The 27,640-nt window shown below is 36.5% G+C and overlaps 1 protein-coding gene across 3 annotated transcripts; it reads right to left on the bottom strand.

The window, feature by feature from the left end:
• Nucleotides 1-511: 511 nt before the first annotated feature.
• ASH2L (ASH2 like, histone lysine methyltransferase complex subunit) lies at nucleotides 512-27,640 on the bottom strand. 3 transcript variants are annotated; one of them, XM_051975518.1, is made up of 17 exons: nucleotides 27,438-27,624; nucleotides 26,088-26,154; nucleotides 25,839-25,984; nucleotides 22,476-22,564; nucleotides 22,050-22,144; nucleotides 19,085-19,180; nucleotides 18,044-18,139; nucleotides 17,610-17,685; nucleotides 16,757-16,774; nucleotides 15,061-15,154; nucleotides 12,944-13,161; nucleotides 11,541-11,708; nucleotides 11,083-11,276; nucleotides 9,438-9,530; nucleotides 7,177-7,275; nucleotides 1,400-1,459; nucleotides 512-1,308 (listed from the first exon to the last, which is right to left on the bottom strand). In XM_051975518.1, exons 1-17 carry the CDS (start codon nucleotides 27,605-27,607, stop codon nucleotides 1,201-1,203), a joined length of 1,887 nt encoding a protein of 628 aa, XP_051831478.1. In that variant the 5' UTR covers nucleotides 27,608-27,624; the 3' UTR covers nucleotides 512-1,200. The 3 variants fall into 3 exon arrangements, with proteins under 3 accessions (XP_051831478.1, XP_051831479.1, XP_051831480.1); XM_051975519.1 differs by lacking the exon at nucleotides 16,757-16,774; XM_051975520.1 differs by lacking the exons at nucleotides 512-1,308; nucleotides 1,400-1,459; nucleotides 7,177-7,275; nucleotides 9,438-9,530 and adding an exon at nucleotides 9,537-9,746 and having other exon boundaries at nucleotides 27,438-27,640.

Here is a 27,640-nt window from a genome sequence, read left to right as displayed (position 1 = left end):
TGAACAAAAAGGTGAATACTTCGATCCACATTCGGTTTTCTTAGTTCTCTCTTTGAATGCACATGGCATTTTCTATCCCAAACCTATTGGAAGTGAGACCCCCTCCCCTGCATCTTTCAACTTTCAATGATCTCTTTGGCATTTTCCCCCAGAGCGATGTATTTCTCCTTTGCATTTGCCATCCTCTAATTTGTACTTTAGTTATTCATCATTCCTACTCACCTTTTATTCCTTGTCTTCATCTCAACCACCTAGCATAGGATATTGCAATGTACAAAGTAGGTTCTTGACAAGTGCTGAATATATGAGATGGAAACCTTTTTGTTCTGAAATTACAGAAAGCCAAGGTGGCTAAGAGTAGTATTAAAGCAAAAGACTTAAGTCAAAACCTATCATTTCACTACAAATGGCACTTCTCTTACTCTAGTCTACCTGAGCCTCTGTGACCTGATGAAAGGAGTTCAAAGGCACTGTGCTCCACAAGAGACATAGACAAAATACCAAAACAAAATTAATTTTCAAGTTTTATTTCAGACTGGTTATTATTTCTTTCAAAGTTACAAGCAATAAAATCTTTCACAATTACGGTTTCATGCACTTGGCTGTCTTGGCATTTTAGAGATCCTTGTATAAGAAAACTATTTACAACTTAAAAAAAATTCAAAATGAATAGTTTTTAGAGCTGTTGGAGCACAATGCTGCTCCGCAGGGATCACTAATTCAGTTGCTCCTGGAAATGGAATGACTGTCCCTTGCAAAAATCTGAAGAATGGGACAAGAGTCGATATCCACACATGGAAATGTTTTTTAAACAAGAAAGTAGCTTGAAAAAGACAACTCCCTCTGTGTTAGAAACATGGCTGGATAAGCAGCCTGAAATCTAATGACATGTGGCACAGCACCAATTTCTCAGGAAGCTCATTGGATTTTGAAGAGTCAGGAGTTTTCAGAGCATGGTACACTGGTGAAGAGTACTCATTCATAAACAAGGGACAACAGTAGAGGACAAGGGCTTGCCTGTCCCTACCCTCCACTGCTAACCTAATCTTATAACTTGAGAAAGGAGATGCTGAGCTCTGCATGGTCCCTTTCGAGGTGAGGATATTTGAAACTGTTTAAAAAAAAAAAATAAAGTATATGACACACCCAGTTTCATTCCACAGAAAAGTTATGATGAGCAAGAACAGGGAAACTGATTATTTATGGCTCCCATGGGGGACTCCGTCTCCCATCCACTTCTGTTTCAACATGGTATAAGACATCAGCTAGCGTGTGCTCCACCACGGCACCCCAGCCCATGTCACTCATCTACAAGTTGGAAGACAAACAGGAATAAGATCATTAAAACAAGGCATAAGACATCCATAAAACAATGCTGACACTTTAAATCAATACCCACCGGGCGGTAAGTGAGATCTCTTGGAGGAAACTTGAAGCAGGGTCCAAAGTTGATAGAAACCTGAAAGAAATTTCATAGACATGATACATACACATTGATGACTCTTTCTCATTAAATCTAGCCTTAATGTTTGGGGGTTGTCCAATTATAGAACTTTAGGATGTTAAAAACTGAAAGAACAGGATCTAATCCGCTGGAAAACACAGTTCAGAAAATTGATATGACTTGCTCTAAATCACGAGTCAAATGAGTAAGCAAGGGCAAGTATCTCTTCTAGTTCAGATTTTCCAATAAATCAGGAGATTATACATACACTGACTTCTAATTTTACTTAATTATCTATTTAATTTGCCACATTTGCCACCAAAATAATATTGAAAGTTCAATTATTAGCCTAAGAACAAGAGTAACATTATCATTCAACAAATAATTGATAACTACTATAATAGTTTCTATTTAATTAGAGATGTACAGTTTATGCTTAGTACACAGTAACTCATCTTTAAAAAAAATTTCATTTAAAACAAATAGAAAAAGAAAAAAACATTGTCATATGCACAGCAGAACATACAGGGAATCTAAATATGTAACATATTTCCATTTCAAGGAAGCATATATAATAATAAAACATTATATTTAGAACCATCCATCTTTTCTTGTTCCCTTATAGATTTTCTGCTGTTCTCTTTTTACTTTTTTCCCTCCTACCTCCCTCCAGCAGGCTACAGTTAAGTATGGATATATTTATGTTTATGGACATAAATGCACACATATACACATCCATACAGATATATACACACATATGTATTATCTCATTTCCTATCTTTGCTAACTCTACTTCTACCAGCGAACTTGTCTTACTATTTATTAATTAACTTCCCCCATCCCTCTATTAGGATCCTGCCCTTATCCTCTCTTTTTTATCCCTGTCCCATTAATCTGCATATCTTATACCACTCTATATTCCCCTGGCTTATTCTATTCTCTCCTCCTGAGTTTTTAAAATAGATTTTGGAGAGTGCTATATGTGTATTGTTTCCTCTTTAACCTACCCCCAATACGAATGGATTTTCAGAACTATCAGTCCTCTTTTCCCATCAAATTCTTCTGTGTGGGTTCTTGCTATTTCATTTCATTCACATAGTATTACTTTTTCTTATATAGTCTTGCTTTTTAGAATCACATCATACTCAGCTCTACCCCAATTTTTCTTTTGGAAATGGGTGCAATTACTAATGACAATCTTGGACATAAGGTTTATATTTCCAAAATAAAACCTAAATAGTTTGTCCTTATTAAATCCCTTGAAATTGTTTTTGATGTTGGCTCTTACATGTTTTTTTAAATACTATTTTTCCAAATATATGCAGAGATAGTTTTCAACATTCATCTTTGTAAATTTGTGTTCCAAATTTTTCTCCCTCTCTTCGCCTTTACTTCCTCCCATAGACAGCAAGCAATCCAATATAGGTTAAACATTTGCAATTACTATAAACATATTTCTGTATTTGTCATGCTGTGCAAGAAAAATTAGATCACAAGGGAAAAAAAATGAGAAAGAAAAAAAAAGTAACAGTAAAAAAGGGAACAAATACTATCCTTTGATCCACATTCAGTCTCCATAGTTCTCTCTCTGATGTAGATGGTACTTTCCATCATAAGTCTTTTGGAATTGTTTTGAATCACTTCATTGTTGAAAAGAGCAAAATCCATCAGTTGATCATCACATAATCTTGTTGCTGTGTACAATGTTCTCTTGGTTCTATTCATTTCACTTAGCATCAGTTCATATAAGTCTTTCCAGGCTTTTCTGAAATCAGCCTGTGCATCACTTCTTAAAAACAGTTAATATTCCATTATATTCATATACCATAACTTATTCTTGGATCTTGTATTTTAAATTTTTGCATTCAGGTTTTTTGGTAATAAAATCCTGAAAATCTAATAGTTCGCTGAATGTCCATATTTTCCCCATTCAGTATCATATTTAATTTTGCTGAATATAACATTTTTTGGCTGTAACCATAGTTCTTTTGATTGTTGATTTATAGTATTCCAGGACCTATGGTCTTTTGTTGTAGCCACCGATAAGTCTTGCTTGATTCCAGTTGTACCTCTAGAATATTTGAATTGTTTGCTGTTGTTGCTAGTTCTTTTTGATCTGAGGGTTAGTTTCAAAATTTTGCAATCATATTTTTCTTGTAGGAATTCTTTCAGGTGGTGATTAATGACTTTTTTCTATTTCTCTTTTCCCCTCTTATTCTATCACTTCAGGATAATTTTCTTTGATTAGCTTGTATTATATTTGGTCATAGCTTTCAGGTACTCCAATTATTCTTATATTTTTTCTTCTTGATCTTGGAGATCTCTAGATCTGTTGTTTTTCTTATGAGATGTCTTACATTCTCTTCTATTTTTTCATTACATTTTACTATTTCTTGTTCTTTTAAAATGTCACTGTTTTACCCTTGTCCAATTCTAATTTTCAAAGAGTTATTTTCTTCCTTAAGACTCTTGGATCTTCACTGATGGTAACTGACGTGAGTAGAAGCAAGACAACATTATACACAGCAACTCTGATGGATGTGGCTCTTTTCAACAATGAGGTAATTCAGGACAGTTCCAAAAAACTTGTGATGGAGAGAGCCATCTGCATCTAGAAAAAGAACTGCAAGAACTGAATGTGGATCACACCATAGTATTTTCACCTTTTTTTGTTGTTTTTTGCTTACTTTTTTCTTCTTATTTTTTCCCTTTTTGACTTGATTTTTCTTGTGCAGATGATAAATGTGGAAATATGTATAGAAGAATTGTACATGTTTAACATGTTTAATTGCTTGCTGTGGGGGAGTGTAGGGAAAAGGGAGGGAGAAAAATTCGTAAAACAAGGTTTTGCAAGCAAGGGTAAATGTTGAAAACTATCTTTGCATGTGTTTTGAAAACAAAAAGCTGCTAAAAAAAAATCTAAACAAAACAAAAAAGAAAATGGATCCTCTTTCCTAGTTGGTTTTCTTTTCATCATCTTATTTTATTTTGATTCTTTGTATTTTTTTTAAAGGTTTCTCCTTCAGTCTCTCTCATTTGATTTTTTAAATCTTTTTTGAGTTTTATGAATTCTTTTTGGGCAGGTAACCATATAAATTTACTTGTTGGTAAAAGAAAGGCCTTTTTTTAAACGTCAATATCCTCCTCTGAAGATGAACCTCAGTTTTCCCTATTTCCATAGTAACTACCCACAGTTGGATTCTTTCTCCTTTGATTAATCTTTATTCCCCCCACAAAGTAAAAGCTTGTTAGTGTAGTCACCTATAATCCCAGGGGTGGCAGTGGAGGTGAGGGGTGGGGGAGGAGTGGAACCTCTGGCTTCAGGCTTTCCTTCAGTTCTCCCCTTTATTAGAAACCCAAACAAAAACTGCATCTTTCTGTTAGTGCCCGTAGCCAGCAGCTACCCTGCCCCACTGCTTCTGCACCCAGCAGCAGTGTGCTGGTTCCTTCTGGCCCAGGACGGCATCTCAGCAGCACAACTGAGCCTGGTGTTCCTTATCAGTTGGGGTGCCCTCAAACTTCTTGGATTCAGATCCCAGCTTCTTCATCTTCTCAGGGAGGAGAAAGTTCCTCCAAAGCCAGCCTGGCCCGGGATTCCCTGCCTGCTGTTTTGGTGGAGCTCATTTGGAGGTCACTTTATACTTCACACTGACCAAATCTCTGTCCTAAGTTCTTTCTTTGGAATCTTTCCTGGGTATCCCAGGAAGACCCCTGTTCTGTCCCAGTTCTTATTTGTTTTTCACCTGTCTGTTTTCCCTGAGGGACAATTTTATTTTGTTTGTGAGGAAAATCTGAAAAACTTACAATTGTCTGACCTATTCTGTCATTTTCCCAGAATCATCTTCATCTGACTTTATATCTGAGCACGATAATGATATAAAGAAGGTAGGAATATTCATTTTACAGTTGCTCACTTAAGAGGTGAGGAAACTGGAGCTTGACGGAATAAGTGATTTGCTCAGCTGCTAAGTGGCAAAGCTTATACCTGAGCTTTACAGTAAACATATCGAATTCTGACTCCTCGTCTAAGGTTTAGTTCTAGGTATTATTATTCATCACTCTATTAGATTCAAATATTTGAGGCTGTAGTAGCCCTTGGTGAAGCCAATAACTTTTATAACTATTAAATTTAGGACAGAAGTATCAAGACGAATGCCCTATTATTCAATCCAATTCAATAAACAGTTATTAAGTACTACTGTAGAGAGAGCAGAGGAGGGAAGATTCACTGGGGAAGATGCAAAGATTGATATTACATGGATTGTGCTCGCAATGAAATTCTAATTTAAGAAAGAAAGATATGTATATTAATAAATGATACAAGGCAAAATGTAATGGGATCACAAAATCACAGATTTAGAGCTAAAAGGAACCCTAAAGGTCATCTAGTTTTACAGATGAGTAAAGATTGTACTGTTATTGAGTAGAAGAGAAAGAATTTGATTATAGGATTTAAATCCAGTCCACTTTCCATTGCACTTTTGCAAGAGAAACATGCACAGTGCTGTGAGAATTCTAAGCAAGCTAAGACCACTTACAAGTAAAGGTAGATGGAAAACAAAGAGATTTATGAAGGCTTCATAGACGAGGTGGCCTGAACAAAGAGATGAGTCTTCACTCCAAAGGAATGGAGAGTGGGTGCATATTATGGACATGGAGAGGACATGAACAAACATGTGGAGATGGGAGAATAAAGGTAAACAGACATGAGAGTTTGATTGGAATGTGGACAAAGTTGGGGGGGGGGGGGGACACAGGTCAGGAGATAAGGCTGAAAAGTTTAAGCTGGAACCTGTTCATGGAGGGCCTTGAATGTCAGGTTAGAATTTTACAGTAGCCAATGAGAAGTCACTAGAGGCTTGTTAGTAGAAAAATGACAATCAGAATGATGTTTGAGGAAGATTATTCAGGAAGCAGGTGAAAAATGAAGTGGAAAGGGAGAGAATAAAAGCAAGAAGACAGGAGTGTAAAACAATAATCTAGGTGAAAATGAGGAATTTAAGTAGGGTGGTTACAGGGGAGACAAAAAGGGAGGGACAGATGAAAGAAATAGCAGGGAAACAGAATCAATAAGGCTGAGCAACTAACTGAAAGTAAAACTAAGAGCAAAAGGTTATTAAAAAAAAAATTAACATTCCCGGATTATTTTTACCTTCTGAATCCAATTCTCTCTGTGCAACAAGAGAACTGTTCGGTTCTGCAAACTTATATTGTATCTAGGATATATACTGCAACATATATTTATATATATATGCAACACATATATAGGACTGCTTGCCATCTAGGGGAGAGGGTGAAGGGAGGGAGGGGAAAAATCGGAACAGAAGCGAGTGCAAGGGATAATGTTGTAAAAAAATTACCCTGGCATTGGTTCTGTCAATAAAAAGTTATTATTTTAAAAAAAAAGTTAACATAATGCTTATTACCACATGTCAAAAAAAAAGATCAAAAAGATGTCTGGAGCTAGTCATCCTTTTCCTTCTATGTCCATGAAGTGAGGAATTGGCTGTAACAGGTTCACAAACTTCTATCCCTCATAGCTAATGTTTCCTGTAAAGTTTCCAGGACTCAACTCTGGTTCTGAAGAATTTAATAATACTGACTTTTTCACTAAAAATAAATGTTCATTCTATCACTCTAGACCTAGTATGATTCCTGTTGCAAAACCTAACAACTGTTCTCTTCCCCCACCATCTCTAGGATTTGTTTCAGAAGATAATACCCAGACCTACCGTGCAGCTTTTATACAGTGAGATGGCAGGAAAGTAGACTCCTTCAAAAATTTCTTTGTAGGCCACTCCTTGGCTGATACCATTTTTGAAGAATATTATCTGCAAGATTAAAATCCAACAGCTTTAACTTGGAATGATGCCTCAGGAGTTTTCAAAATGTGCATCCTAGCTACTGTCCCTGACAGAGAACAGAGAGGGATTCCTAGCTGCAGAGCCACTCTTTTGGTGGCAGCAGAATGGCTGGTATCCCCCTTCTCCCTGACTGTGGAACAGCCGAGCATATTACACTGTGCTACAAAAAGGGTGAAAAGGGATTGTTTCCATGAAACCTGCAAAGATTTGTACAAGCTGGTGCAGAATGAAGTGCAGAACAAGGGGACAGTATAACCACCACACTGCACAAACAAATTACTTGGAAAGACTTAAGAATTTCAATCAAATCAACGACCAACCATGAGGAAGAGGACGCTATTGCCTACCTCTTTAGAGAGATGTCAAGGAATCTTTGGGGTGGAGTGAGATACGCTTTTTTTTGGATACAGCCAATGTAAGAATTTGCATTGCTTGTCTATATTTGCTACAAAGGTTTTGCCTCCCGAATCAGGGGTGGGAGAAGAGTAAAGAAAAGAAAATTTGATTTCTGCTCACTGAAAAAAAATAAGATTCAATTTAAAAAAAAGAATGGCTTTAGGAAAACTCTTAAAAGTATTTACTATCTCTAAAAAACATACTGGGTTGAAGGCATTATAGGAATGGACAATAAAGTACAAGGAATACATTCTGGTTTATATAAATAAGTCATTTTATACACACACACATACACATACACACATATAATGATAATCATGCTTTATGTCTAAATGTCACTTTTTAGGTTTCGAAGCATTTTCACACTTATTATTGTCATTTACTCATATTCTTCTTTTTTTCGCTGAGGTTATTGGGTTTCAGTGACTTGCCCAGGTTCACACAGGTAGGAAGTATTAAGTGTCTGAGACCACATTTGAATTCAGGTCCTCCTGACTTCAGGACTGGTCCTCTATCTACTGTACCCTGTACTTGTCCCTACTTATTTTTTTTTTTTATCAGAAAAAGCATATACATGTTAAACATATTTGCAATTGTTCTGCAATCCGCTACCAAAAGATAAAAGTTTTTCATAAACAAAATAAATTCTCATTCCTTTTGGTTCAGGGTATTGTTCTTAATTGTACTTTGAATTATATATTTCTACTTTCTGTTGTGCTTTACAACATGTTTGTAAGCTTTTTGAGGCTTTTTAAAATTATCTTTTTTCTTTTTCTTTCTGTCCTAATCTATATCTGTTGTATGAACGTGAGCTCTCTGCCAGCAAGACTGCTTCATTCTTTGTTCTTTTATTCCAATGCCTGTCTGTGCCTCACTATGCCTGTCACATATACTTAAATCCTCTACTAATCCTGGAAGTCCTTTCTACTAGGTTTCTTCTGTCTTACTCCTTTAAAGCTATCTTGTTGTTCTCCAGGTTCTCTTCCCTCTGTTCAGCATTTTCATCCTCAGAAAAGGTTTTTCTGAAGCAGGTTTTTGAATGAAGTTCCTTCATTCAAAAGTGGAGATGACCTTTTTTCTCTTGTTTTCTTGCTGAACAGCTGCTCATCCCCATTTACTTCATTTTCATTTATTGTTTTTTTTCTAAGATGCTCTGGAAACTATCTTATTTATTCACCCACAATTTTTTCTAAAGTACTACCCTTTCTCTTCATCCTTTTCTTTTCTGAAAACCCCAGATGACTTGTGCCAGATGCCACCAGTTCAGCCGTTTCATTCCCCTTTCTGCCTAACCTTCAAGACACTGCTCATCTTCACATGCCTCCTTTTAAGTCTCATGATTTTGAGTAATGTTATTTTTACAATAGCCTTGTGAGCCACATGGGAACAGGTACTTTTATCCTTGTCAGACAAATGAGAAACGACCTGTTCAAAATCAGTCTCCCGACTTCTAATCTGAGAGCTTTCCACTGTAACATGTCACATTAACTCTTCATGCTGAATCTCATGCACATTCTTTAGTGGAATTTCTATGCTCTCTTCTCTAGATTTTTTTCCTCTGGATTGCTCCGAAAGCAACTTTTGGGCAAACTATGGCCCACAAGCTTTAACTACAACTTCAATAAAAAATGTAAAAACTATTCTTAACTTGTGGGCCAAAAGTCACATTTGAACCAAGGGCCATAGTTTGCCAACTCTTTTTTTAGATCTTTTAAATACAAAATTTGACTCACTTGACTATGGGGAGTCTGCTTGAGGCTTTTCTCAGCTTTATCCACAAAATCCTTTTCTTCAAAATATAAATAACTCTTGAACTTTATCAAAGCCTTGAAAAGCAAGAGAGAGAAAGAGAGAGAAAGTAAGAGTCATGAAGCATTATCCTGAGTATTATTTCATGATATGAAATAACAAAATAACATAACTGATGCCCAGTCTTAACCCTTTGGGATTGAGATTCAAACCCCTCAGGTACTTAAACACTCACCACGGGTTGATTTCACAACTGTCTTCCTCACTTCTCAAGAAGTAATTCAGTGCATATTCTGTATGAAAAATTGTCATAAAGACATTTGCTGACCTTTTATAAGTTCAGTCTGGACTGCTTATTAATTTTGAATTCTTGAATTTTATGTAGCTACACTTCATGAAAACCAAAAATAAAACTGAGATTTATGTTATATATATATGTTTTCTTATGGGAAAACTTGTAAAATTCATCTGTGGATATAGCAGAAGTTCTTGAACTTTTCTGTATTCTGGATCTTTCTGGTCACCAGTTTGGTGAAGCCTCCAGATAGACTCCATCTCAGAATTATATTTTTTAATGCTAAAATAAAAATATATGAGGCTAAAAAGGAAGCCAACTCTACTGACTTAGATTTAAGAATTCTAATCAATCGTGGTTTGAGAAAATGAAGTACATCTATATTTATTATATATGACAAGGCAACTGGAATTAAGAGACTTGCCCAGGGGATTTAATAAGTATCAAGTGTCTGAGTTCTCCTAACTCCAGGGCCATGCTTTATCTTCTGTGCCACCCAGCTGCCCCCAAAATATTTCTTAAAAAGTAACTTTATGGACTCTCAGGTCCAGTACCTCTGAATAATGACAAAAAGAATGTTGTCTAAATGTTTCTTTTTTCTATTCCCGAAGATTTGTCTGAAACAAGCAGTTAAGGGCACAATATTTAATTTAATTCTCTAAGTCACAGCAGTAACAACACAGCTAGAAAACATGCCAGTAAATGACACTAACTTTTGATTTTCTGAACCATGTTCTACTGCTTCCTATTTTCCAACTCAAATCAAAGTGTTTCATGAGACTTGATGAAATGACGAGAGGCCCAGACTTACTTGACAAACATTAAATGGATAAGTTTCTATTATATAATCCCCAGGCCCTCTCATATATTAACTCTTCAGAATCCCCTTTCCTTTCTAAAGTACAGTCTATTCCTTTTTTATGCACTATTACATTTATATTTAGTCTACAATGAATTCTCAGGATTCTAGAATATAATGATTATAGTTTTAGATTCTAATTCAGTTTACCCATTTTGCTTAACTGTTTTTCTTTTCTTTATTTGTTTTATTATAGCTTTTTATTTACAAGATATATGCATGGGTAATTTTTCAGCACTGACTCTTGCAAAACTTTCTGTTTCAACTTTTCCCCTCCTTCCCCCCACTCCTTCCTCTAGATGGCAGGTAGACCAATACATGGCTTAACTGTTTTTCTTCATTGGAAGGGGATAGGGATTAGGATATAAAAATGAAAAGGCACAACACCGCTTTAAAATGAAAAACAATAAAGGGCCTGCTTGAATGGTATCTCCATCATGACAGTGAAACACAGTCTGGGAAGGAGAACACTGACCTTATCTTTATAGGTGTCAGGCAAAGACTTAGCAGTTTCTGTCTCCTCAGGAAGATTGATATAAAACCCCAGTATGTCGCCTTGACCATAGCCAGAGGAGTAGCGCTTGCCAATGGACTGATGAAACTTGGTCCCCTTCTTGCTCCGCCATGAATAACTGAATTTGTCATAGCCCAGAGGAGCTTGGAGGTTACCTGTAAATATATGGGGATCAGAGGGTCAGGTGTATTCTGGTTTCCTATAGTAACAACTCTTTATACATTTCTGACTGATTTGCTTTACTTTCTTAATATGGCCCCAACTCAATGTTTTTGAGACTATAAACTACATTACATGTGCTCAAGATTCAAAGCACTGACAGGAGTACCAAAGGAAGTGTATTAAAAAGCTTATCAGAATTCTAGCCAGCAGCCATGCTCAGTGGCCCCTTTACTGCCACCTGCTGGGACAGAGCTTACCGAGAGGCTGGGACCAGCCCAGCCTGGCAGCCGTGTCTGGAGGCATCTCATCCACAGAGATCTCAAAGTACCAGGCCCCTTTCCGAACTCCATGGGAGGCTCGAACCATTGAGTAGCCTTTCTCTCCAATCACAGTGAGTCGGTCATCTGAGATCTTTAGTTGAGGAGCTGTAGTGATAGAGATCAAAAGATTGCTTAAAGAGCTAACTGTTCTTGGGCTAATGAGGATAATGACTCATTTACACAGTTTTCAGATTTAAGTATTTTCCTCATAACAATCCCCTAAGGTGAGAAATATGTGATTTCCCTTCTCTACAGTAGGAAACTGAAGAAGTAAAGTAACTTGGCTGGGTGGGCCACAGAGCTAGAAAGCAACAGAGCTGATGTTTAGATGTAAATCCTCTCACTCCAATCACTTTCTCAGAGAAAGAGCACAGAGAGGCACACAAAACAACCAAATGGACAAAGACCCTGGATTTCAATGGAGTCTATTCAGATACAAGGAAGTCTGGCAATTTAAACACATAAAAATTACTCCCCAAATGCAGGAAGCACCAATTTAAAAATAACAACAATCAAATAATAGCTGTGTCTTTTCCTCTCCCAATTTAAAACAATAATGATAGCAAGTAAAATGCCCCAACATCACTTGTTTCGTCTTATCAAACAAACTCTAATCATTCATTTGGCTTTTATCTAACTTCTGATTATGGTACAAAAGCCAGTGCTCACCAACAGATAACCTAGTTCCAAAAAACTACCATTGATGAGTTTTACTTCCTTGGATTTAAATCAAACAATAACCTGGACAATTCCTTACATGTCTTGATGATTTTCAAACCTAAGGATTTAACCATAAGCTTCCCCTGAAGCTTATCATTCAACTAGTGAAGGAATTCTCTGGCAAAAAGATCATCTACTAAACTGGAGAAGGGCTTCAATCTGTATTAGCAAAGGAAATACCTGCCTGTATCACTGAAATTAGAGATACTAAAAGTATTGAATGAAGTAGAAGTCTCCACTCAAGTCCTTTTCTACTGCCCCACTGTGACGTGCAGATGATACGGAGTTCTCAAAAGGTTATACAAAACAGCATAATCTCTGGTCAGTCCTACCAAGCTAGGAAGGCTGACAGATAATGCATATCTCATCTGAAAGCAAACCCAGCTAACTCTGGTGATGTATATCAAAGGCTTGACCTCTCACGAAGACTGTCTAGCAAAGTCAGGGAGCAGTTGTGACCTTCAGTGGCTGAAGGAATTCATCAAGACATAACATTGTCGATCTTGTAAATGCCGACGGAACAGAGTCTGAAAAAAGTTAACTTTATAAGGGACAAAGTTAATGATATCCATTCTAAATAACACCTGACTGTTTTCTGGCATAGTAGGCACATAGCGCACCTCGGTCGTGAAGCGCTAACAAAACCCGTTCATAGAGGCAGGCTCGGTAGAGGTCTCCTGGAATAGGCTTCCCTGCCCAACAGTCCAGTTCCAACTTCTCAGGATCTGGAGCATGGGGGTCTGGTTCTGCGAGAATGTACCGATAGCCATCTTTGTTGAATGGGTGTTCCAATGGATAGCCATGAGGGGGAAGGCGCTGAGCAGAAAACAATGGGTCACTGGAGAAAGGAAAAACCTAAAAAGTTAGCTCAGATGTCAATAATATATAAAGGTTTTCTTACATGGTCAGATTTCCTCTAAAAACACATTCCCAATTCCCATATTGAAGGCATCATTTTGTTTCTTATAAGCAAACAAGAATGGCATCTATTTAGGACACTGGTTCTCAAACAACCTCTCACCTTGAACAACTTCTAGTTATTCTCTAAATGCTAAGTTGAAATTTAAGTCACGTGATTGGTGTTTATGGGAGTCCCTGAGATATAATAAAGGATTTTTTAAAAAAAGAGGATTATTCATTTATTTCTATCATGTTTAACATATATTGGACTACTTGCCATCTAGAGGAAGGGGATAAGTGAAGGGGGAGAAAAACTAGAACCCAAAGTTTTGCAAGGGCTAATATTGCAGAATTATCTATGCATATGTTTTGAAAAATAAAAACCTTTAATTTAAAAAAAAAAGAAAAAAAGGGTTATAATATATGCCCCATGCTAACATCTGACTCTGATGCTCCATTGTGGTTCTTGAAGACTATACTGATAAAAGACAATCTTTGGCAGATTCTATCAAATTGTAAAGATTCTTTGTATGGTCTAGTGACTGTATTTTCAGGCCTAGATTTGCTAAGTTTATAAAAGATTAGCACCAAAGGAAAGAAAATCAAGTGATGAATTTTTGAGGCCACAACAGGACATTTAGTTGCCTAAATTGTAGAAGGATGGCAATCTGCACAAACAGAAAGGTCATCCTAATAAAATATGGATCACAGAAGCTTTGAATATCAAAACTGTGCTTGAAAGGCAATGGGAGAATAAGGAGAAAAGATGAGATATCTGTATTACTGAGTAACTTTTCTGCTACAAACTACAACCACTGCTGTCAGTCTGGGTAAGGAGTGAAATGATTAGTATCAATTTTCAGATCTAAACCAAAGACAAGGAAGAAGTGAGGGGACATGTGGGAAACACTGTCCATAAACATCATATCAAATCCCAGTTTCTTTTTTTTCTTTTTAATAGCTTTTTATTTACAAGTTTACATTGCATATGCATATGCATGGGTAATTTTACAGCACTGACAATTGCCAAACCTTTTGTTCCAATTTTTTCCCTCCTTCCCCCCACCTCCTCCCTTAGATAGCAGGTTGACCAATACATGTTAAATATGTTAAAGTATAAATTAAATACAAAATAAGTATACATGTACAAAAAGAATTGGACTCTGAAATATTGTACAATTAGTCTGTGAAGAAAATCCAAAATGCAGGCAGGCAAAAATAAAGGGGTTGGGAATTCAATGTAATGGTTCTTAGTCATCTCCCAGAGTTCTTTCGCTGGGTGTAGCTGTTCAGTTCATTACTGCTCCACTGGAACTGCAAATCCTAGTTTCACTCCTTCTTCCCTATTCCCCATTCTGTTCTTTGTCAAGATCCTCTAATTCTTACTTCTTGTGATTCTCATCCCAACACTTATGAAAAGGCTCAAAAGCTAGAGATGGACTGAGCAGGGGACCTTGAGCAGGGAAATTCTGCTTTGCAATGACGTCAGAATGGATAGGATAGCTGGTTTCTGAGTCTTTCCCCTTTACTGCTTAAGAAACTCTTGTTTAATGTATAATATATATTGGATTGCTTGCCACCTAGGGGAGGGAATGGGGAAAGAAGGCAAAAATTTGGAACACAAGGTTTTGTAAGGGTCAATGATGAAAAATGATCTGTGATATGTTTTGAAAATAAAAAGCTTTAAGAAAGAAAGAAGAAAGAAAGAAAGAAAGACTCTTGTTTAGGAAATTAAATGATGAGGAAATTCTTTTTTTCCAGTCAACCTTTGGAAAACATGCCTCTTTAGCTAATGAGGCTAGTGCCAGAGCCAACTGGTATTGGTGTTTCTCTTTACCTTCGAGCCTTCTTGGTTGTTCCTGTGGTCCCTCCATCCTGCTGTTTGCGCTTGGCTCCTCTTCCTTTTCCACTGCTTCCTGCTGCAATTCCCCCTTAGAAAGAGAGGAAAGCTCATTATCAATTGGTTGTGATGGAAGGGAGACAAGAATTTGAGGACAGAAGGGACTAAAAGGCTTAAGTGCATCTGTGCGGCACCAAAGGCAGTCTTTTTAAAAGGACAACAAACGATTTCACACTGACTCTGAATGACTCCACTAGATAATAAATTCTATGAGCATAGGGACCTTATCTCCACTAAACTCTGACTCCCCACAGGGTGCAGCACAACATTGGGTAGTTCTGTGTTCAGTAGATGCTTAATAGATGTATGCTGAATTGAGTCTTTTAAGTATTCTTCTCAGGCCAAAATGATTCAAATCATAATACAGAATACCCTAAGTGCATAAAAAACAATCTTTTCTTTATCGAGAAAACACAACTAATAGTTTACTTCCTAAGGATACAGATAAATGCAATTTCATTCACAAGTTTCCAAAAATCCATAGCTAAAAAGAATGAAAACAAATAGATTTTTTCCCTTTCAAAATCAGAACATTTACAAAAAGAGAATATCCTCATAGTAAGCAGATTTCTACTTGCTTTAACAGCACAAAGTACACACCCCATAAGCATAATAAAAACACAAGATCTGCTAAAGCAGTTAAGCATTTAACTTCAAATATCAACCAAATGAAATACACCAAACAAGGAAAAACAAAAACAAAAGCACTAAAAAAGGTGTTTCTCTCCAGTGCTGCCTAGTCAATTTCCATTGTGACCACTTTAAATATCAATTTTACACAATTCAAATAGGTGGTTTTAAAATTTAGCAAGATTTTTTGGAGTCTATTTCATAGTAAGGTACTGATTTTCCAAAATATTAGATTCAAGATAGACTAGACGTGGGCTGTGATATTAAATGAAAGTATCAGTGTGAGTCGATGTGTATGTATGTATACACACATGTTTTATAAATAAAAGAACACATCTACACACCAGACTAGTACTTTGGATATTTCTGAAATAAGGAAATCAGTATAGTTCTGCCCACTTCTCTCAAATAAAGTTAGTTTAAATATTTTTATGTAACTGTAGGCAAACACCTTTATGTAAACAACAACTGCATAGAGTTTGTTATCTAGAAGTGTAGCAAGCTTGTAAAATATCAGCATACCCCTGTGGCAGTAAAAAAGGAACAAGGTCAAGGAACAAGATCATATTCTGCCCAAGCAGGTCAAGGAGTATTAGAGAACTAAGTTCTTAAATTATAACAAGGAGATTATCTGGTTCCTCACTAAGTTTTTTGATTATTAAAACGGGACCCAAATGTTTCTAGTTTAATTTGGGTTATCCTAACACATTTGGCATTTTGGGGGGTATAATTTACATTTTAATTCTTAGTGATGTTTTTGGTTTGAACAGAATAAAGGGCATTAAAAAAACTGGCCATGCCAGGCAGAATATGACAGTGTAAAAGCTTCTAATTACTAACATCAAAACTGAAATTACAGTTTCATATTAAGGTCTATGGTCACCATTTTAAGAATGCTTTAGATTTTTAAAAATTGGTTTTAGCTTCTAGGACAACTGAGCAAAAAAGCACTTTCCAAACCACACAATACTTAAGGTTGAGAGGCTGAGAGGTAAATATTCACCTCCAAAAGAGGCTCCACCTGTAAGAACAGAAGTGGCACCATGTATTTGTCAAATATTAACAAGTCTAAAGGAGAAAAAAAAATCAGTGTTTGAAAGGAAACAAACAACATCCTTACTAATATCTGTCTTAAGAAATTCTTTAAAGTAGTTGGAAAAGCTTAGACATTCAAGAAGACATGAGTATTCTGAGAGATCCAATTTTTACAATGAAAACCTGCCCACTGTTAACCACCCACTTCATTTAAGGTTACCTGACCATAAATTCATTTCAGGGAGCGATTGATCATCAAAAGGAAAAATAACTGTCATCAAATAAATAAAGGCTGAATTTGAATAAAATTTTTGAACAACTTAAAATTTAGAGTAAGAAAAAGAAGAAAATGGGACCTTCAGAAGAGGAAGGCAAATTCACTTGTTATAATGCTACAGAGCAACGAAGCACTGTAAAATGAAGTGCTGGAGTCATTTTCAAGGATCTGGACTTTTCCTAGCATGGGGAATTCTTTGCCTTAGGTAGATCCCAATCCAGAGTAGAATGTTTTCCTAATTTATTATGGAAAAATCAAAAGTTGTTACCTAGCAGTCAACCTAAGTGTCATAATTATTATGGGGTCAATTTAAGTCTCCAAAACAAAACAAAATAAAACACAACTAAATTTGACTTCAAATGAAAAAGACTCATCTGTAATTTACAGTATGATGAACAGTCCTACTAAATTACCCAACTGCCTAAGTACAAAATATAAAGTGATTATTAAAAAGTAATTTTGAAGAGCTATTGAGTTTTCCGAACCCAAGCATTCCTATTTAATATCTTGAAAATACTGTAACAATAAATAACTAAATACTTGCCATTTAAATTTCCGCTAGTAGATACTGTGCTGCTTTGCTTCTGGTTGTCATAAGCTGGGCCAATATTACCAAGATCCTAGAAAAAAACATGTAATTAAAAAAAAAAAAAAAGATCTCTTAAAACAGCTTCATCAAATCAAGTCCAAGGAGACAGACAGAGAAGGAATTAAAATAACATGGAGAAACTGGAAACTCCTAAAAAGTCTGAGATTTCTAAAACACCAAAGTAAAGTCATTTTTCCTTAATCCTAGAGCTATAATATCATCTTTCTCAAAAACAAAAGAATGCTTTCTACGTATGCAAACAGAATACCATCTCTGGAAGCATTCTTAGAGACTGGTTATAAACAAAAAACTTGAAGCAGAACCCTAATTAGGGCTTAGACCTGCCACTAGCCTTTTCTTTCTACATGATGCAATATAAACCTGTGCACCTGATCCAAAAGCCCAAATTTGGGGTAATCTTCTTCCGGGTCTTTACTTCCAGGGTCTGGATGTTCCTTCACCAAAAATACATCTCTTTCTCTACTCTGAAAAGAAGGAGAATTTTAGCATTAAAGGCAGGCAACTTCTCAATACATTACCAACCACAAAAATACCCCATCAGTATCCAGTTCTTAATCAAACAACCAACAGATTAGTTATTAAACCCTCACTATATGCCAGATGTCAGGGTTAAGAAAAAAATCAAATAGGCTGAGCCTTGGGGGGGGAACTTGGATCCTAACAGGGAAGATGATGTATACTTCCCAGGTACATATGACACATGTGGGTGTAAATGATGGGGAAAGCCCTGGGCATAGGGGGGTGTTAATTCAGTGTAAGGGAAATCCAGGATTATAAGAAGAACTAAGGGAGACAGACAGTCCAGATATGGGGACACAAAGGTACAGACTGCTGTGCGGGTAATAAGTGGAATGAGATTGGTCCTGGGGATGTCAGGGACCTGATGGATCCTACTAAATGCGAGGATGAAACTGTCTGATTTTCAATGTAGCAATTGTGAAAAGGACTGGAACGAGGAGAGACTGATGGTAGGGAGATTGAAGAGAAATAGCCCAGGCAAGAGGTGATAGGGCACAGTTTAATGGTGAACAATGCTGAAAATAATCAATTTATCTGAAGAAAAAGTAGCCGGAGTCCTATATAGTCTGGGTATGGTTTGATAGGGGTCTATGAATGTTTGTACAAAATTGTGCGACACAAATAGTTTTAACATGTTACCAAAGATTTCCAAGAAATGAACTTATATAATTCACCCACTACTTAACAGTGCAAGAAATCCTGTCCTACCTTCACTGAACAAGATCTATTTTAAAAAACTGATTAAATTCACCCTTGGAGCCTATTCTTGCGCATTCTCAATAAACAGCTATCAAGCAGTTCTCCTTTACACTAGTATAGAGAAAAAAACTAGGAAGAATAAACTCTTCTAAAGGAAACTAGCTCTTCAAACATGATTTTCTTTTACATACCATTGTTTTAACAATGTTATTGGGCCAGGTCATTTTCCCAGGTCTCTGTCTGGTGGTCATACACTCCCAGTACTTGTCAATGAATGGTATAATATCCTATTTTTAAATAACAAAAATGAGTTAATATCTTTATTACCACTTTAATCATCACAGGTCACTGAAGAAAAAGAAAAACAATACATTAAAATTTTTTTTTCCATCTTTTAAATGAAAAGGAGAAGCCAAATATTACTGCTCATTATTTTAATTATTATATCCCAAGCCCACACTATATTAATGACAATGTGTTGGGAACAGAGGGGACCCAAGAAGTACTAAATCACTTTTGCCTATAAGAAGCTGACAGTTTATTTTCTGAAAGCCACAGGGAGACTAATCAAATTCATTCTATTAAATGACTTTAACCCTAACTGCTGCTAAATTTTTCTTTCAGAAAGTCTATAATGGGAACTATAAATCCTCCAAATATTTTAAAAATATTTTGTGAAACTATTTGGGACTATATTTCAGTTTCCATTTGTCTATACTTCAAGGTCTGGCCTCTTAACTCTAGCTTCAGAATTGTAATGCCTCATTAAAGTTAAATCAGAAGGGGAAAACTAACTCACACAGTCTCAAAGTCTAGGACTCCATTCCAAATGACATAAGAGAAAGTAGAACACTTATTCTAAAAGTTCCCATTTTTTACATAGATTAAAAAGAAAATACCTTCTCTTTTGCAAAGAATTTTTCTTTGTTTAAAAAAGATAATTTGTTTCTAAGCACAGTAATTTGATTTAAAAAAAAAAAAAAAAGAATGACAAAACAGAAAGGAACCAAGCAAATTTAGTAAATCGATAATATAACTAAGTTATATGTAAATGACATGCAAAATTGACTTGTCATCCATTGTTTCTGGCTAGTATTTTATACCAGTTAACAAAGTCATCTTCCTTACTTTGGTTTGGCCACATAAGTCTACCTGGGTTAGAAAATATTTCAGTTACTACTGTTAATAACATAAAATATACTGCACAGATAAACATGCAAAATAATTAAGGATTCTACTCCTCAGGTATCTTTTTGTATGCATTTTACTGTTTTACAATCAATCTCTTTTAATCATTTTAGCTCTGTGGCAATTACTTTTTGCCCTACTATCTTTTTGTATGCATTTTACTGTTTTACAATCAATCTCTTTTCATCATTTTGGCTCTGTGGCAATTACAGAGGCATAATCTGTGTCAAAAATGATTTACTGTCTATGGATGTTAATGAAATTGACAAGGACAATATTTATTATGGCTATGTAAAATAAAAGACCAAGAGGAAACAGGGGAACATATCAGTAGAATAAAAGGCGTAAGGACATCAAAAAGAAAAATGCTGTCACAGAATTGAAGTTTTAGTCTCCTTGGATGGCAACTTCCTGAGATATTTCCAAAACCTATCACAACGATGTCATTGAAGGGTGTGTAAAGCTGGTCTCAAACATTGCATCAGTGTCAGAGCCAATTCAAAGATGATATTCACTGATGTGGTTGGAGGATGATACCCCAGAAGAGCAGGTTTTAAGGTCTTCAAGAGTTTAATTTTCCTTTTTGAGTTAGTTTTGATGAGTCAACAATTTGTAGCATTATGAAAAGACTGCGTGTTTATGGATGCAAATAAAGAAAATGCTGTTTAAAGCTGGCAGATGAATATTTTTTAAGCTAACAGAAAGAAAAACCCAAGAATTTCCAAAAAAGATTAATTCCAATTCTTTTTTTTTTTTTTTTTTTCTGAAGCCAATTGGGATTAAGTGACTTTCTGAGAGTCACACAGCTAGGAAGTGTTAAGTGTCTGAGGCCAGATTTGAATTCAGGTCCTCCTGACTTCAGGGCTGGTGCTTTATCCACTGCACCATCTAATCTGCCCCTAATCCCAATTCTTTCTAGACACTAATTTTGTCTTAGTGTACTTTTAAAGCAGAAAAATCACTTCTTAAGCAGAGCTTTTTAACCTTTTTTATTTCATGTTAACTACTCAACACACACCACACATAGGTAAGGGAAACAATGATAAATATGATAAATGCAATATACAGGAAGAAAATCAACAGGCTGTGAAAACCTCATGCTATTCAGACTAAAACCACTAAAATGAGGCATCCACAACTGTCTCCTGAAACTTTGCCTATCTAATTATTCTAACAATAAGGACTTATTAAGCACCAGTCAAATGACCCTCTGTAGCAAACTCAAAAAACCCATTTCTGGTCCTGCATGGATTTCTCTGGATTTCCACTTTTTTTTTTTTTTTTTGAGTTCCAATGAAATGCATCATGCAATTTAGCACTTAATGACATATATACAAAATTATATAATTTCTGATTATGCAAAAACTTTGGCTCTGCCATCCATATTACAAACTGCTTGAGGGAAAGGATCATATCTTACCATGTCTCATCTGTCACAGGATATAGACTAAGTATGCCAGGCACATAATACATCCTCAAAAAAATGATTAGCTCAGCATCTGATTAGATAAAAAGAACTGCATGTTTTTCAAGCTGTTATTGTTGCGGCTGCTAGTAATGATGACAATGACAAGATTAACAGATTTTGAGCTGTAAGTAACCTTAGAAGGTTTTAAGTCCAATATTCTCATTTAACAGCCTCAGAAATCAAAAGTAAGAGGTTAGGTAATTTGCTCAGGGTCACACAGCTTTCCATCCATACACAGCCATCCAATCTAGCAAAATTTGAACTAAGGTCTTTCTGACTCATAATCTGGCTCTCTAATCACTATGCCATACTGCTTCTATACAAATCACGTAACATAATACAGAAAAAAAATTATACAGAACAAGTAAAAAACATTGATCCAAGGCCAATCTTTATTTGGAAATTTATCAATTATTCTAAAAGCTTATATCCATAAAGTTCTACCTGACTTTTTGGAGCTACTGTAATTACTAACATTAGAAGGAATATGATGACTCTACCTTGTCTTTGGAGAACATGGTTTTAGGATGTTCATCCTGTGTTCGGGACTGCCATGTCAGGTTGGCCAAAGCACTAAGGCACATTTCTTTTAAGTCTTTGAAAGGAAAAAGGGAAAAAGATTTAATCTGTGGTAACAGATATGTCCCCAAGCCAAGTAGATATTTGACTTAAAATCCTCATGTAAGTGTGCCATAATCAGAGACATCCACCATTAAGAAGACAACCATCAACTCAACTGAAATGGTGAAGGGACAATAGTAGCTGGTAGACAGGCTGCACCACTGAACTGCAAAGAACAAGCTGTAAGGTAGTAGACAGTCACTTGGTTTAATAAGCTTCATCCCTCTTCCCCCTCCTCCTCAACCTTCCACTGTAGCAGACCAAAAAATTTCCCATTTCTACACTTTCATAGGATTTGTACATACTTGCTTGCTTTCGGAGGAAATAGGTGTTCCCACTGTGATGACATACATTGCAATGAAAACTGTAATTTGTCATAAAAGGTAGGCAGGACCTGCAAGGAACCAAATTTAAACATTTTACTTTGCATATATACATACGTAGTTTTTTTTCTTACCAAAAACCTCGCACAATTTTAGTTTTGATATTGTCCTTAAACCCCTATTAAATAAATAAATAAAGACTCAAATTTACTGATCCTGACAATAAAAAGCACCCATAAAAGGATTTTTCCCCCCTGAGTCTTGCTCTGAAAACTGTATCTTACAAATGGAGTTAAATGTATTGGTCATCCTGCCATCTAAGGGAGGGAGTGGGGGGGAAGAAGGGGAAAAATTGGAACAAAAGGTTTGGCAATTGTCAATGCTATAAAATTATCCATGCATATAATTTTTGTTAAAAATTAAAAACAAAACAAAACAAAACAAATGGAGTTAAGTCTGTTTTTGCTCTGTTCCAGGTGATTTATTGTAAACACAGTTACAAATATCTATCATTGAAATACCGAGCATTAGCAAAAAATGTATTAGTTCAGCGTAAGATACAAAGAAATAAAGAGAAGAGCTTATGTCTTCAAGGAGCTGATGATCTCATTGAGAAGATATTAACATGTGAAAGTTAAGCAATAAAGGATGATAATAAATTAATTCTATAGTCAGTATTGGAGAGTCCAAATGACCAAGCAATCACTTTAGGAGGGAGTGCTCAGGGAAGACTAGGCAGGATTTAAAGAGACACTAAGAAGGGGTAGGGCATTTCAGATATGGGAGCATATGTCACAGAGGGATAGAAAAGGTAAAGCATATGAGAATAGAAAAGTAATAAATAAAATGACAGCTAGCATTTAGATAGCATCTGAAAGCTTACAAACTGCTTTACAGATATTCTTTCACTTGATCCTTACAATAATCCAGGGCAGTAGATACTATTACCCTCATTTTACAATTGGGAAAACTGATGTATAAAAAGATTCAATGACTTATCCAGGGTCACACTGCTTATGAGTATCTTAAGTCAGGTTTTAATTCAAAGCTTTCTGACCCCAGTATAGCACTCCATCCACTGTTCTTTCCACACCTAGTTTGGATTGAGGCTGAGGATGTTTCAAATATCAAAATAAATTTGTACTTTATCCTCTAGGCAACAGATAACCATTGAGCAGTGGAAGGGCATGATCAAAACAAAGTCTTTAGAAAATTAGTTTCATTGACTTACATGAACCGATGCTAAGTGAAGTGAATAGAACCAAAAGAACATTGTGCACAGCAACAAAATTATGTAATGATCAACTCTGATGGAAGTAGCTCTTTTCCTTTTTTGGGGGGATGGGGGGAAGGCAATTCAGATTAAATGACTTGCCAAGAGTCACACAGCTAGAAGTGTTGAGTGCTTGAGATTGGACTTGAACTCAGGTCCTCCTGAATTTGAGGCCGATGCTCTATCTGCTGCTCCATCTAAATGGCTTTTTTCAACAAAGGGGTAATTAAAGGAAATTCCAATAGATTGAGCCATTCACATCCAGAGAGAGAATTATAAAGACTGAATGTGGATAAAAGCACAATATTTTCACCTCTGTAAAAGGTAACACCTTTGTTGTTTTGTTGTTTACTTGTTCGGGAGTACTACTAGTTTTACTAGTTTACTAATGAGTCCAGACACTAGTATTAAACCACTAGTTTAATACTAGGAAGTATTAAGTATCTGAGGCCAGATTTGAACTCAGACCCTCCTGACTTCAGGGCCAGTGCTCTATCCACTATGCCATCTGGCTGCCCCAAGCTATTATTATTTTTTAAAGATTTAAAAATTGTGGCATCCAGAAAAAAATAAATTGGGAAAAAAAGTTTTATTATAGTATGTGGGATGGATTAGAGGAGAAAATCTGGAGGTATGAATATGGAGGCCTGCAGTGATTATACAATAAATAAAAACCAGTGAATTAAGGTCCAAACCAGAATATTACAGAATAAGAATTATTAGTAAGGGACATAAGAAATATTCTAATCCAGATCTCCATCTAATGAATAACACTTTGATAATATACTCAGTCAAGGTCCTCCAATGATGGAAAATTCATTACCTTAAGAGGCAGTTTATTTCACAGGCAGAAAATTCAAAATATTCTTATACTGAGCTAAAATCTGCCACCTTGCAAAGTCTATCATTGGTTCAAATCCCTCTGGGGCTATGCCAAAGAAATCTAATATTTCTTTCACAAAATAGTCTTTCACATATTTAAATACTACTATGAAATTCTTTTAGACCTCTTCAGATTAAACATACTCAATTCTTATCCCCAATCATTCAATTCATGATTTTAAGGCTTATCACATCTTAATCATCTTTTCTAAATACACTCCAACTGATCTATAATCCTTTCAAAATATCACAAACAAAAACACAATACTTCATATGTGGGTCAATCAGTACAGTGTAAAGTCAGACTTTTTATTCAATAAATGTAGTTTTAGAGCACACTGGCTTTTTTGGAAACCGTACTATATTACTGAATACTGTAGTCAAAAGTAGTCCCTGGTTCTTTTTCAATTGAAATGGTGTATAGTCAATTCTTCTCTACACTATATTTGTGACAGGAAGAATGGAAAAAAAAAATCAGAAAATAGCAGAACTTAGTGACTAAGTGGTAAAAGTATGTAACAGGTCATTTGAACCAACAAATTGAAATTCATGAGTTGTAGATATAGGTTAGATAGAAAGTAAAAGAATTTGCCTACAAAGAGACCAGAATGTGACCGAGGTGTGAAGGACGAACTTCTGGAATACATTCACATGTATTGTAAGGGAAGAAAGAATTGTTAGCAAGAGATAGATGAGACTTAAAAGTATAGTATAAGACTATAGTCCTATTTAAAGATTATTGAGTATCTTCCAAATAAATGTACCTATATCATGGGCATCAAATTATTAATACACAAAACTTTTACTACAAAAATTTCTTACTTGAAAAAACTTATAAATTTAAATCCATCTCTCTACAGCTTACTACTGTATTTTTGTTCTTTTGTCTAAGATGCTGAGCTCACATAGCAATTCACAGTGAGGTTTAGAAACTGTAATACATTTTATTCTGGGTTGAAAAAATTCCCTAGTGCAGGAAGTCTTGGATGCACAAGGGTATCCTATAATAAATGCTGACTAAATACTTCCTAATTCAACATCTTTATCCCATCAATTGAAGGAAAGGGGACAAATAAAATATATCAGAGTCTACATATTAGTATTTATATTTATAAAAATTCTAAAAATTGCTACCTATTATATCCATTTTAAACATTGAGATCTTTATAAAAGTTGAAGGAAATACACACGTAGTATCAATGCCAAAGGTGTCTGCTGTAAACCACTTGGTACATATTCCACACTGCAGCTCCACCTCTCCCAGCTGTCGACCATTCTCTTCATCCACAGAACCAGTCTGAGTGTCCATGACTTCTGAACTGTCCCCAGCTCCTTCCTAGTTTTATGGAATTTTAGAAGAAAATAAGATCAAATCTACAGATAGTTGTAGCCAGACAGACACTGTCTACATAAAAATCCAAAACAAAAGAAATACTTACTAATGTATCTTTTCCATTTGAGGATTCAGTCTCCAAACCAGCAGTTACATCAACCAAGGTAGAATCCCTATGAGAATGCATTTATGCAAATAAGATATATGAAACACTACCTAATGAAGAAAATTTTAAATTTCTAATCTCTTGTTTAGCCAAGGATACTTCCTGCACTATCTATTTGGACAGTAAAAAATCAGGTCACAAAAACCTATGGGAGAAGAGATGTAGTGATGTAGATTAAGGTAATGACATCAAGAAAAGGAAATGTTGAAAAAAAAAAAGGAAGCATTGGATGGACAAGTTTGCCCTTGTGGATGTTACCTATGTTTATAATGATGGTGGCTTGCTGTTCTCAATTTAAGTTGTAAAATGAAACTGTAGCTACTTTCTTATAGAGACATATAGCGATATATAGAAACTTATAGATACTATCTTTTTCAAAGCATGCCTGAAAATAGTGGACAGCACATAAATGCATTCTTAAATTGAACTGGGTATAAGTCTCAGCCTAAGCTTCAGTCTTGGTTACCCTATCCTAAGTATATTGGCCAGGCCATGTGTAGAGTAGCCTTTTTTGGCGGGAGTGGGGCTCTGATCTCAGAGAGGTAAGGAGACTGTGATAATGAAGGATCTAGGGCATTAGGATAGTGGGGGATTGTGCTCTCGAGGACCTCTTTTATTGGACAGTTTGGGGGTGTCCGAAAGGGCTTCTTAGAACAGAACTTTAAGGAGGGGAACGGAGGTCGCTGCTCTTGCAACTGGCCCAGGGTCAAGAAAAAGCTTCCAGGATCCTCAAGGGTCCAAGATCTGCGAGGGGCGGGGCCAAGGATAAACAAGAAAAGATCTTAAAGGAACAACTGGAGTCATGAACAATTTGGGGAGAGACCCCAGGCAGGCAGAAACTAACAAGTTCAAGTGTTGAAAGGGGCGGGATCAGAGTAAGAAGGTGGGGAAATAAAGAGGGGTGCTCAGCTCCGAGTCCTGAAGAGGCGGGGCCCAGGGCGGGAACAGGAGTCCCAGGCTCTTAAAGAACTCCACGTTAGGAAGGGAAGGGGCAGGGCCCAGGGATGGAAAGGGGAGGAGCCTGAGGCACAAGGTGGGTTTCAGATTGGGAGGGATTGAGGTTAGACCTAGGGCAAATAGGGGCGGGACTCAGAATTGAAAGGGTGGAGACCAAGGTGGCAAGGGGCGGGACCAAGTATATAAGGGGTGGGACTAAGGATGCAAGGGGGCGGGACTTTGGGAGTGAATAGTTTAAAAAAAAAAAAAAAAAAAAGTAGATTGAGAGCTTGGGCCTGGGGAGTGGGGGCGGGGCGGAGAGGGAAAGATGCCCGGGATCTCATGTTGTCTCACCCGCTTTCGGCCTCCCCGGAATTCGGATCCGTAGTAGGGGCTGCCGACGTGCCCTCTCCGGCTGGGGCGGCAACAATCACTGCTGCCGGTGGCGTCTCTCCTTCCTCAGTTCCCGCCGCTGAGGCCGGCGGCCCCGCGCCGGCTCCGGCCCCGGCTCCCGCCGCCGCCATCGCTGCCCGCTGTGGTCCTTCTCGCGAGATCAG

The sequence above is a fragment of the Antechinus flavipes genome, chromosome 2 (assembly GCF_016432865.1).
Source record: "Antechinus flavipes isolate AdamAnt ecotype Samford, QLD, Australia chromosome 2, AdamAnt_v2, whole genome shotgun sequence".
NCBI classification, from domain to species: domain Eukaryota; kingdom Metazoa; phylum Chordata; class Mammalia; order Dasyuromorphia; family Dasyuridae; genus Antechinus; species Antechinus flavipes.
The sequence above is the reverse complement of the archived record's forward strand: the minus strand, read 5'-3'. Positions and strand labels throughout refer to the sequence as shown.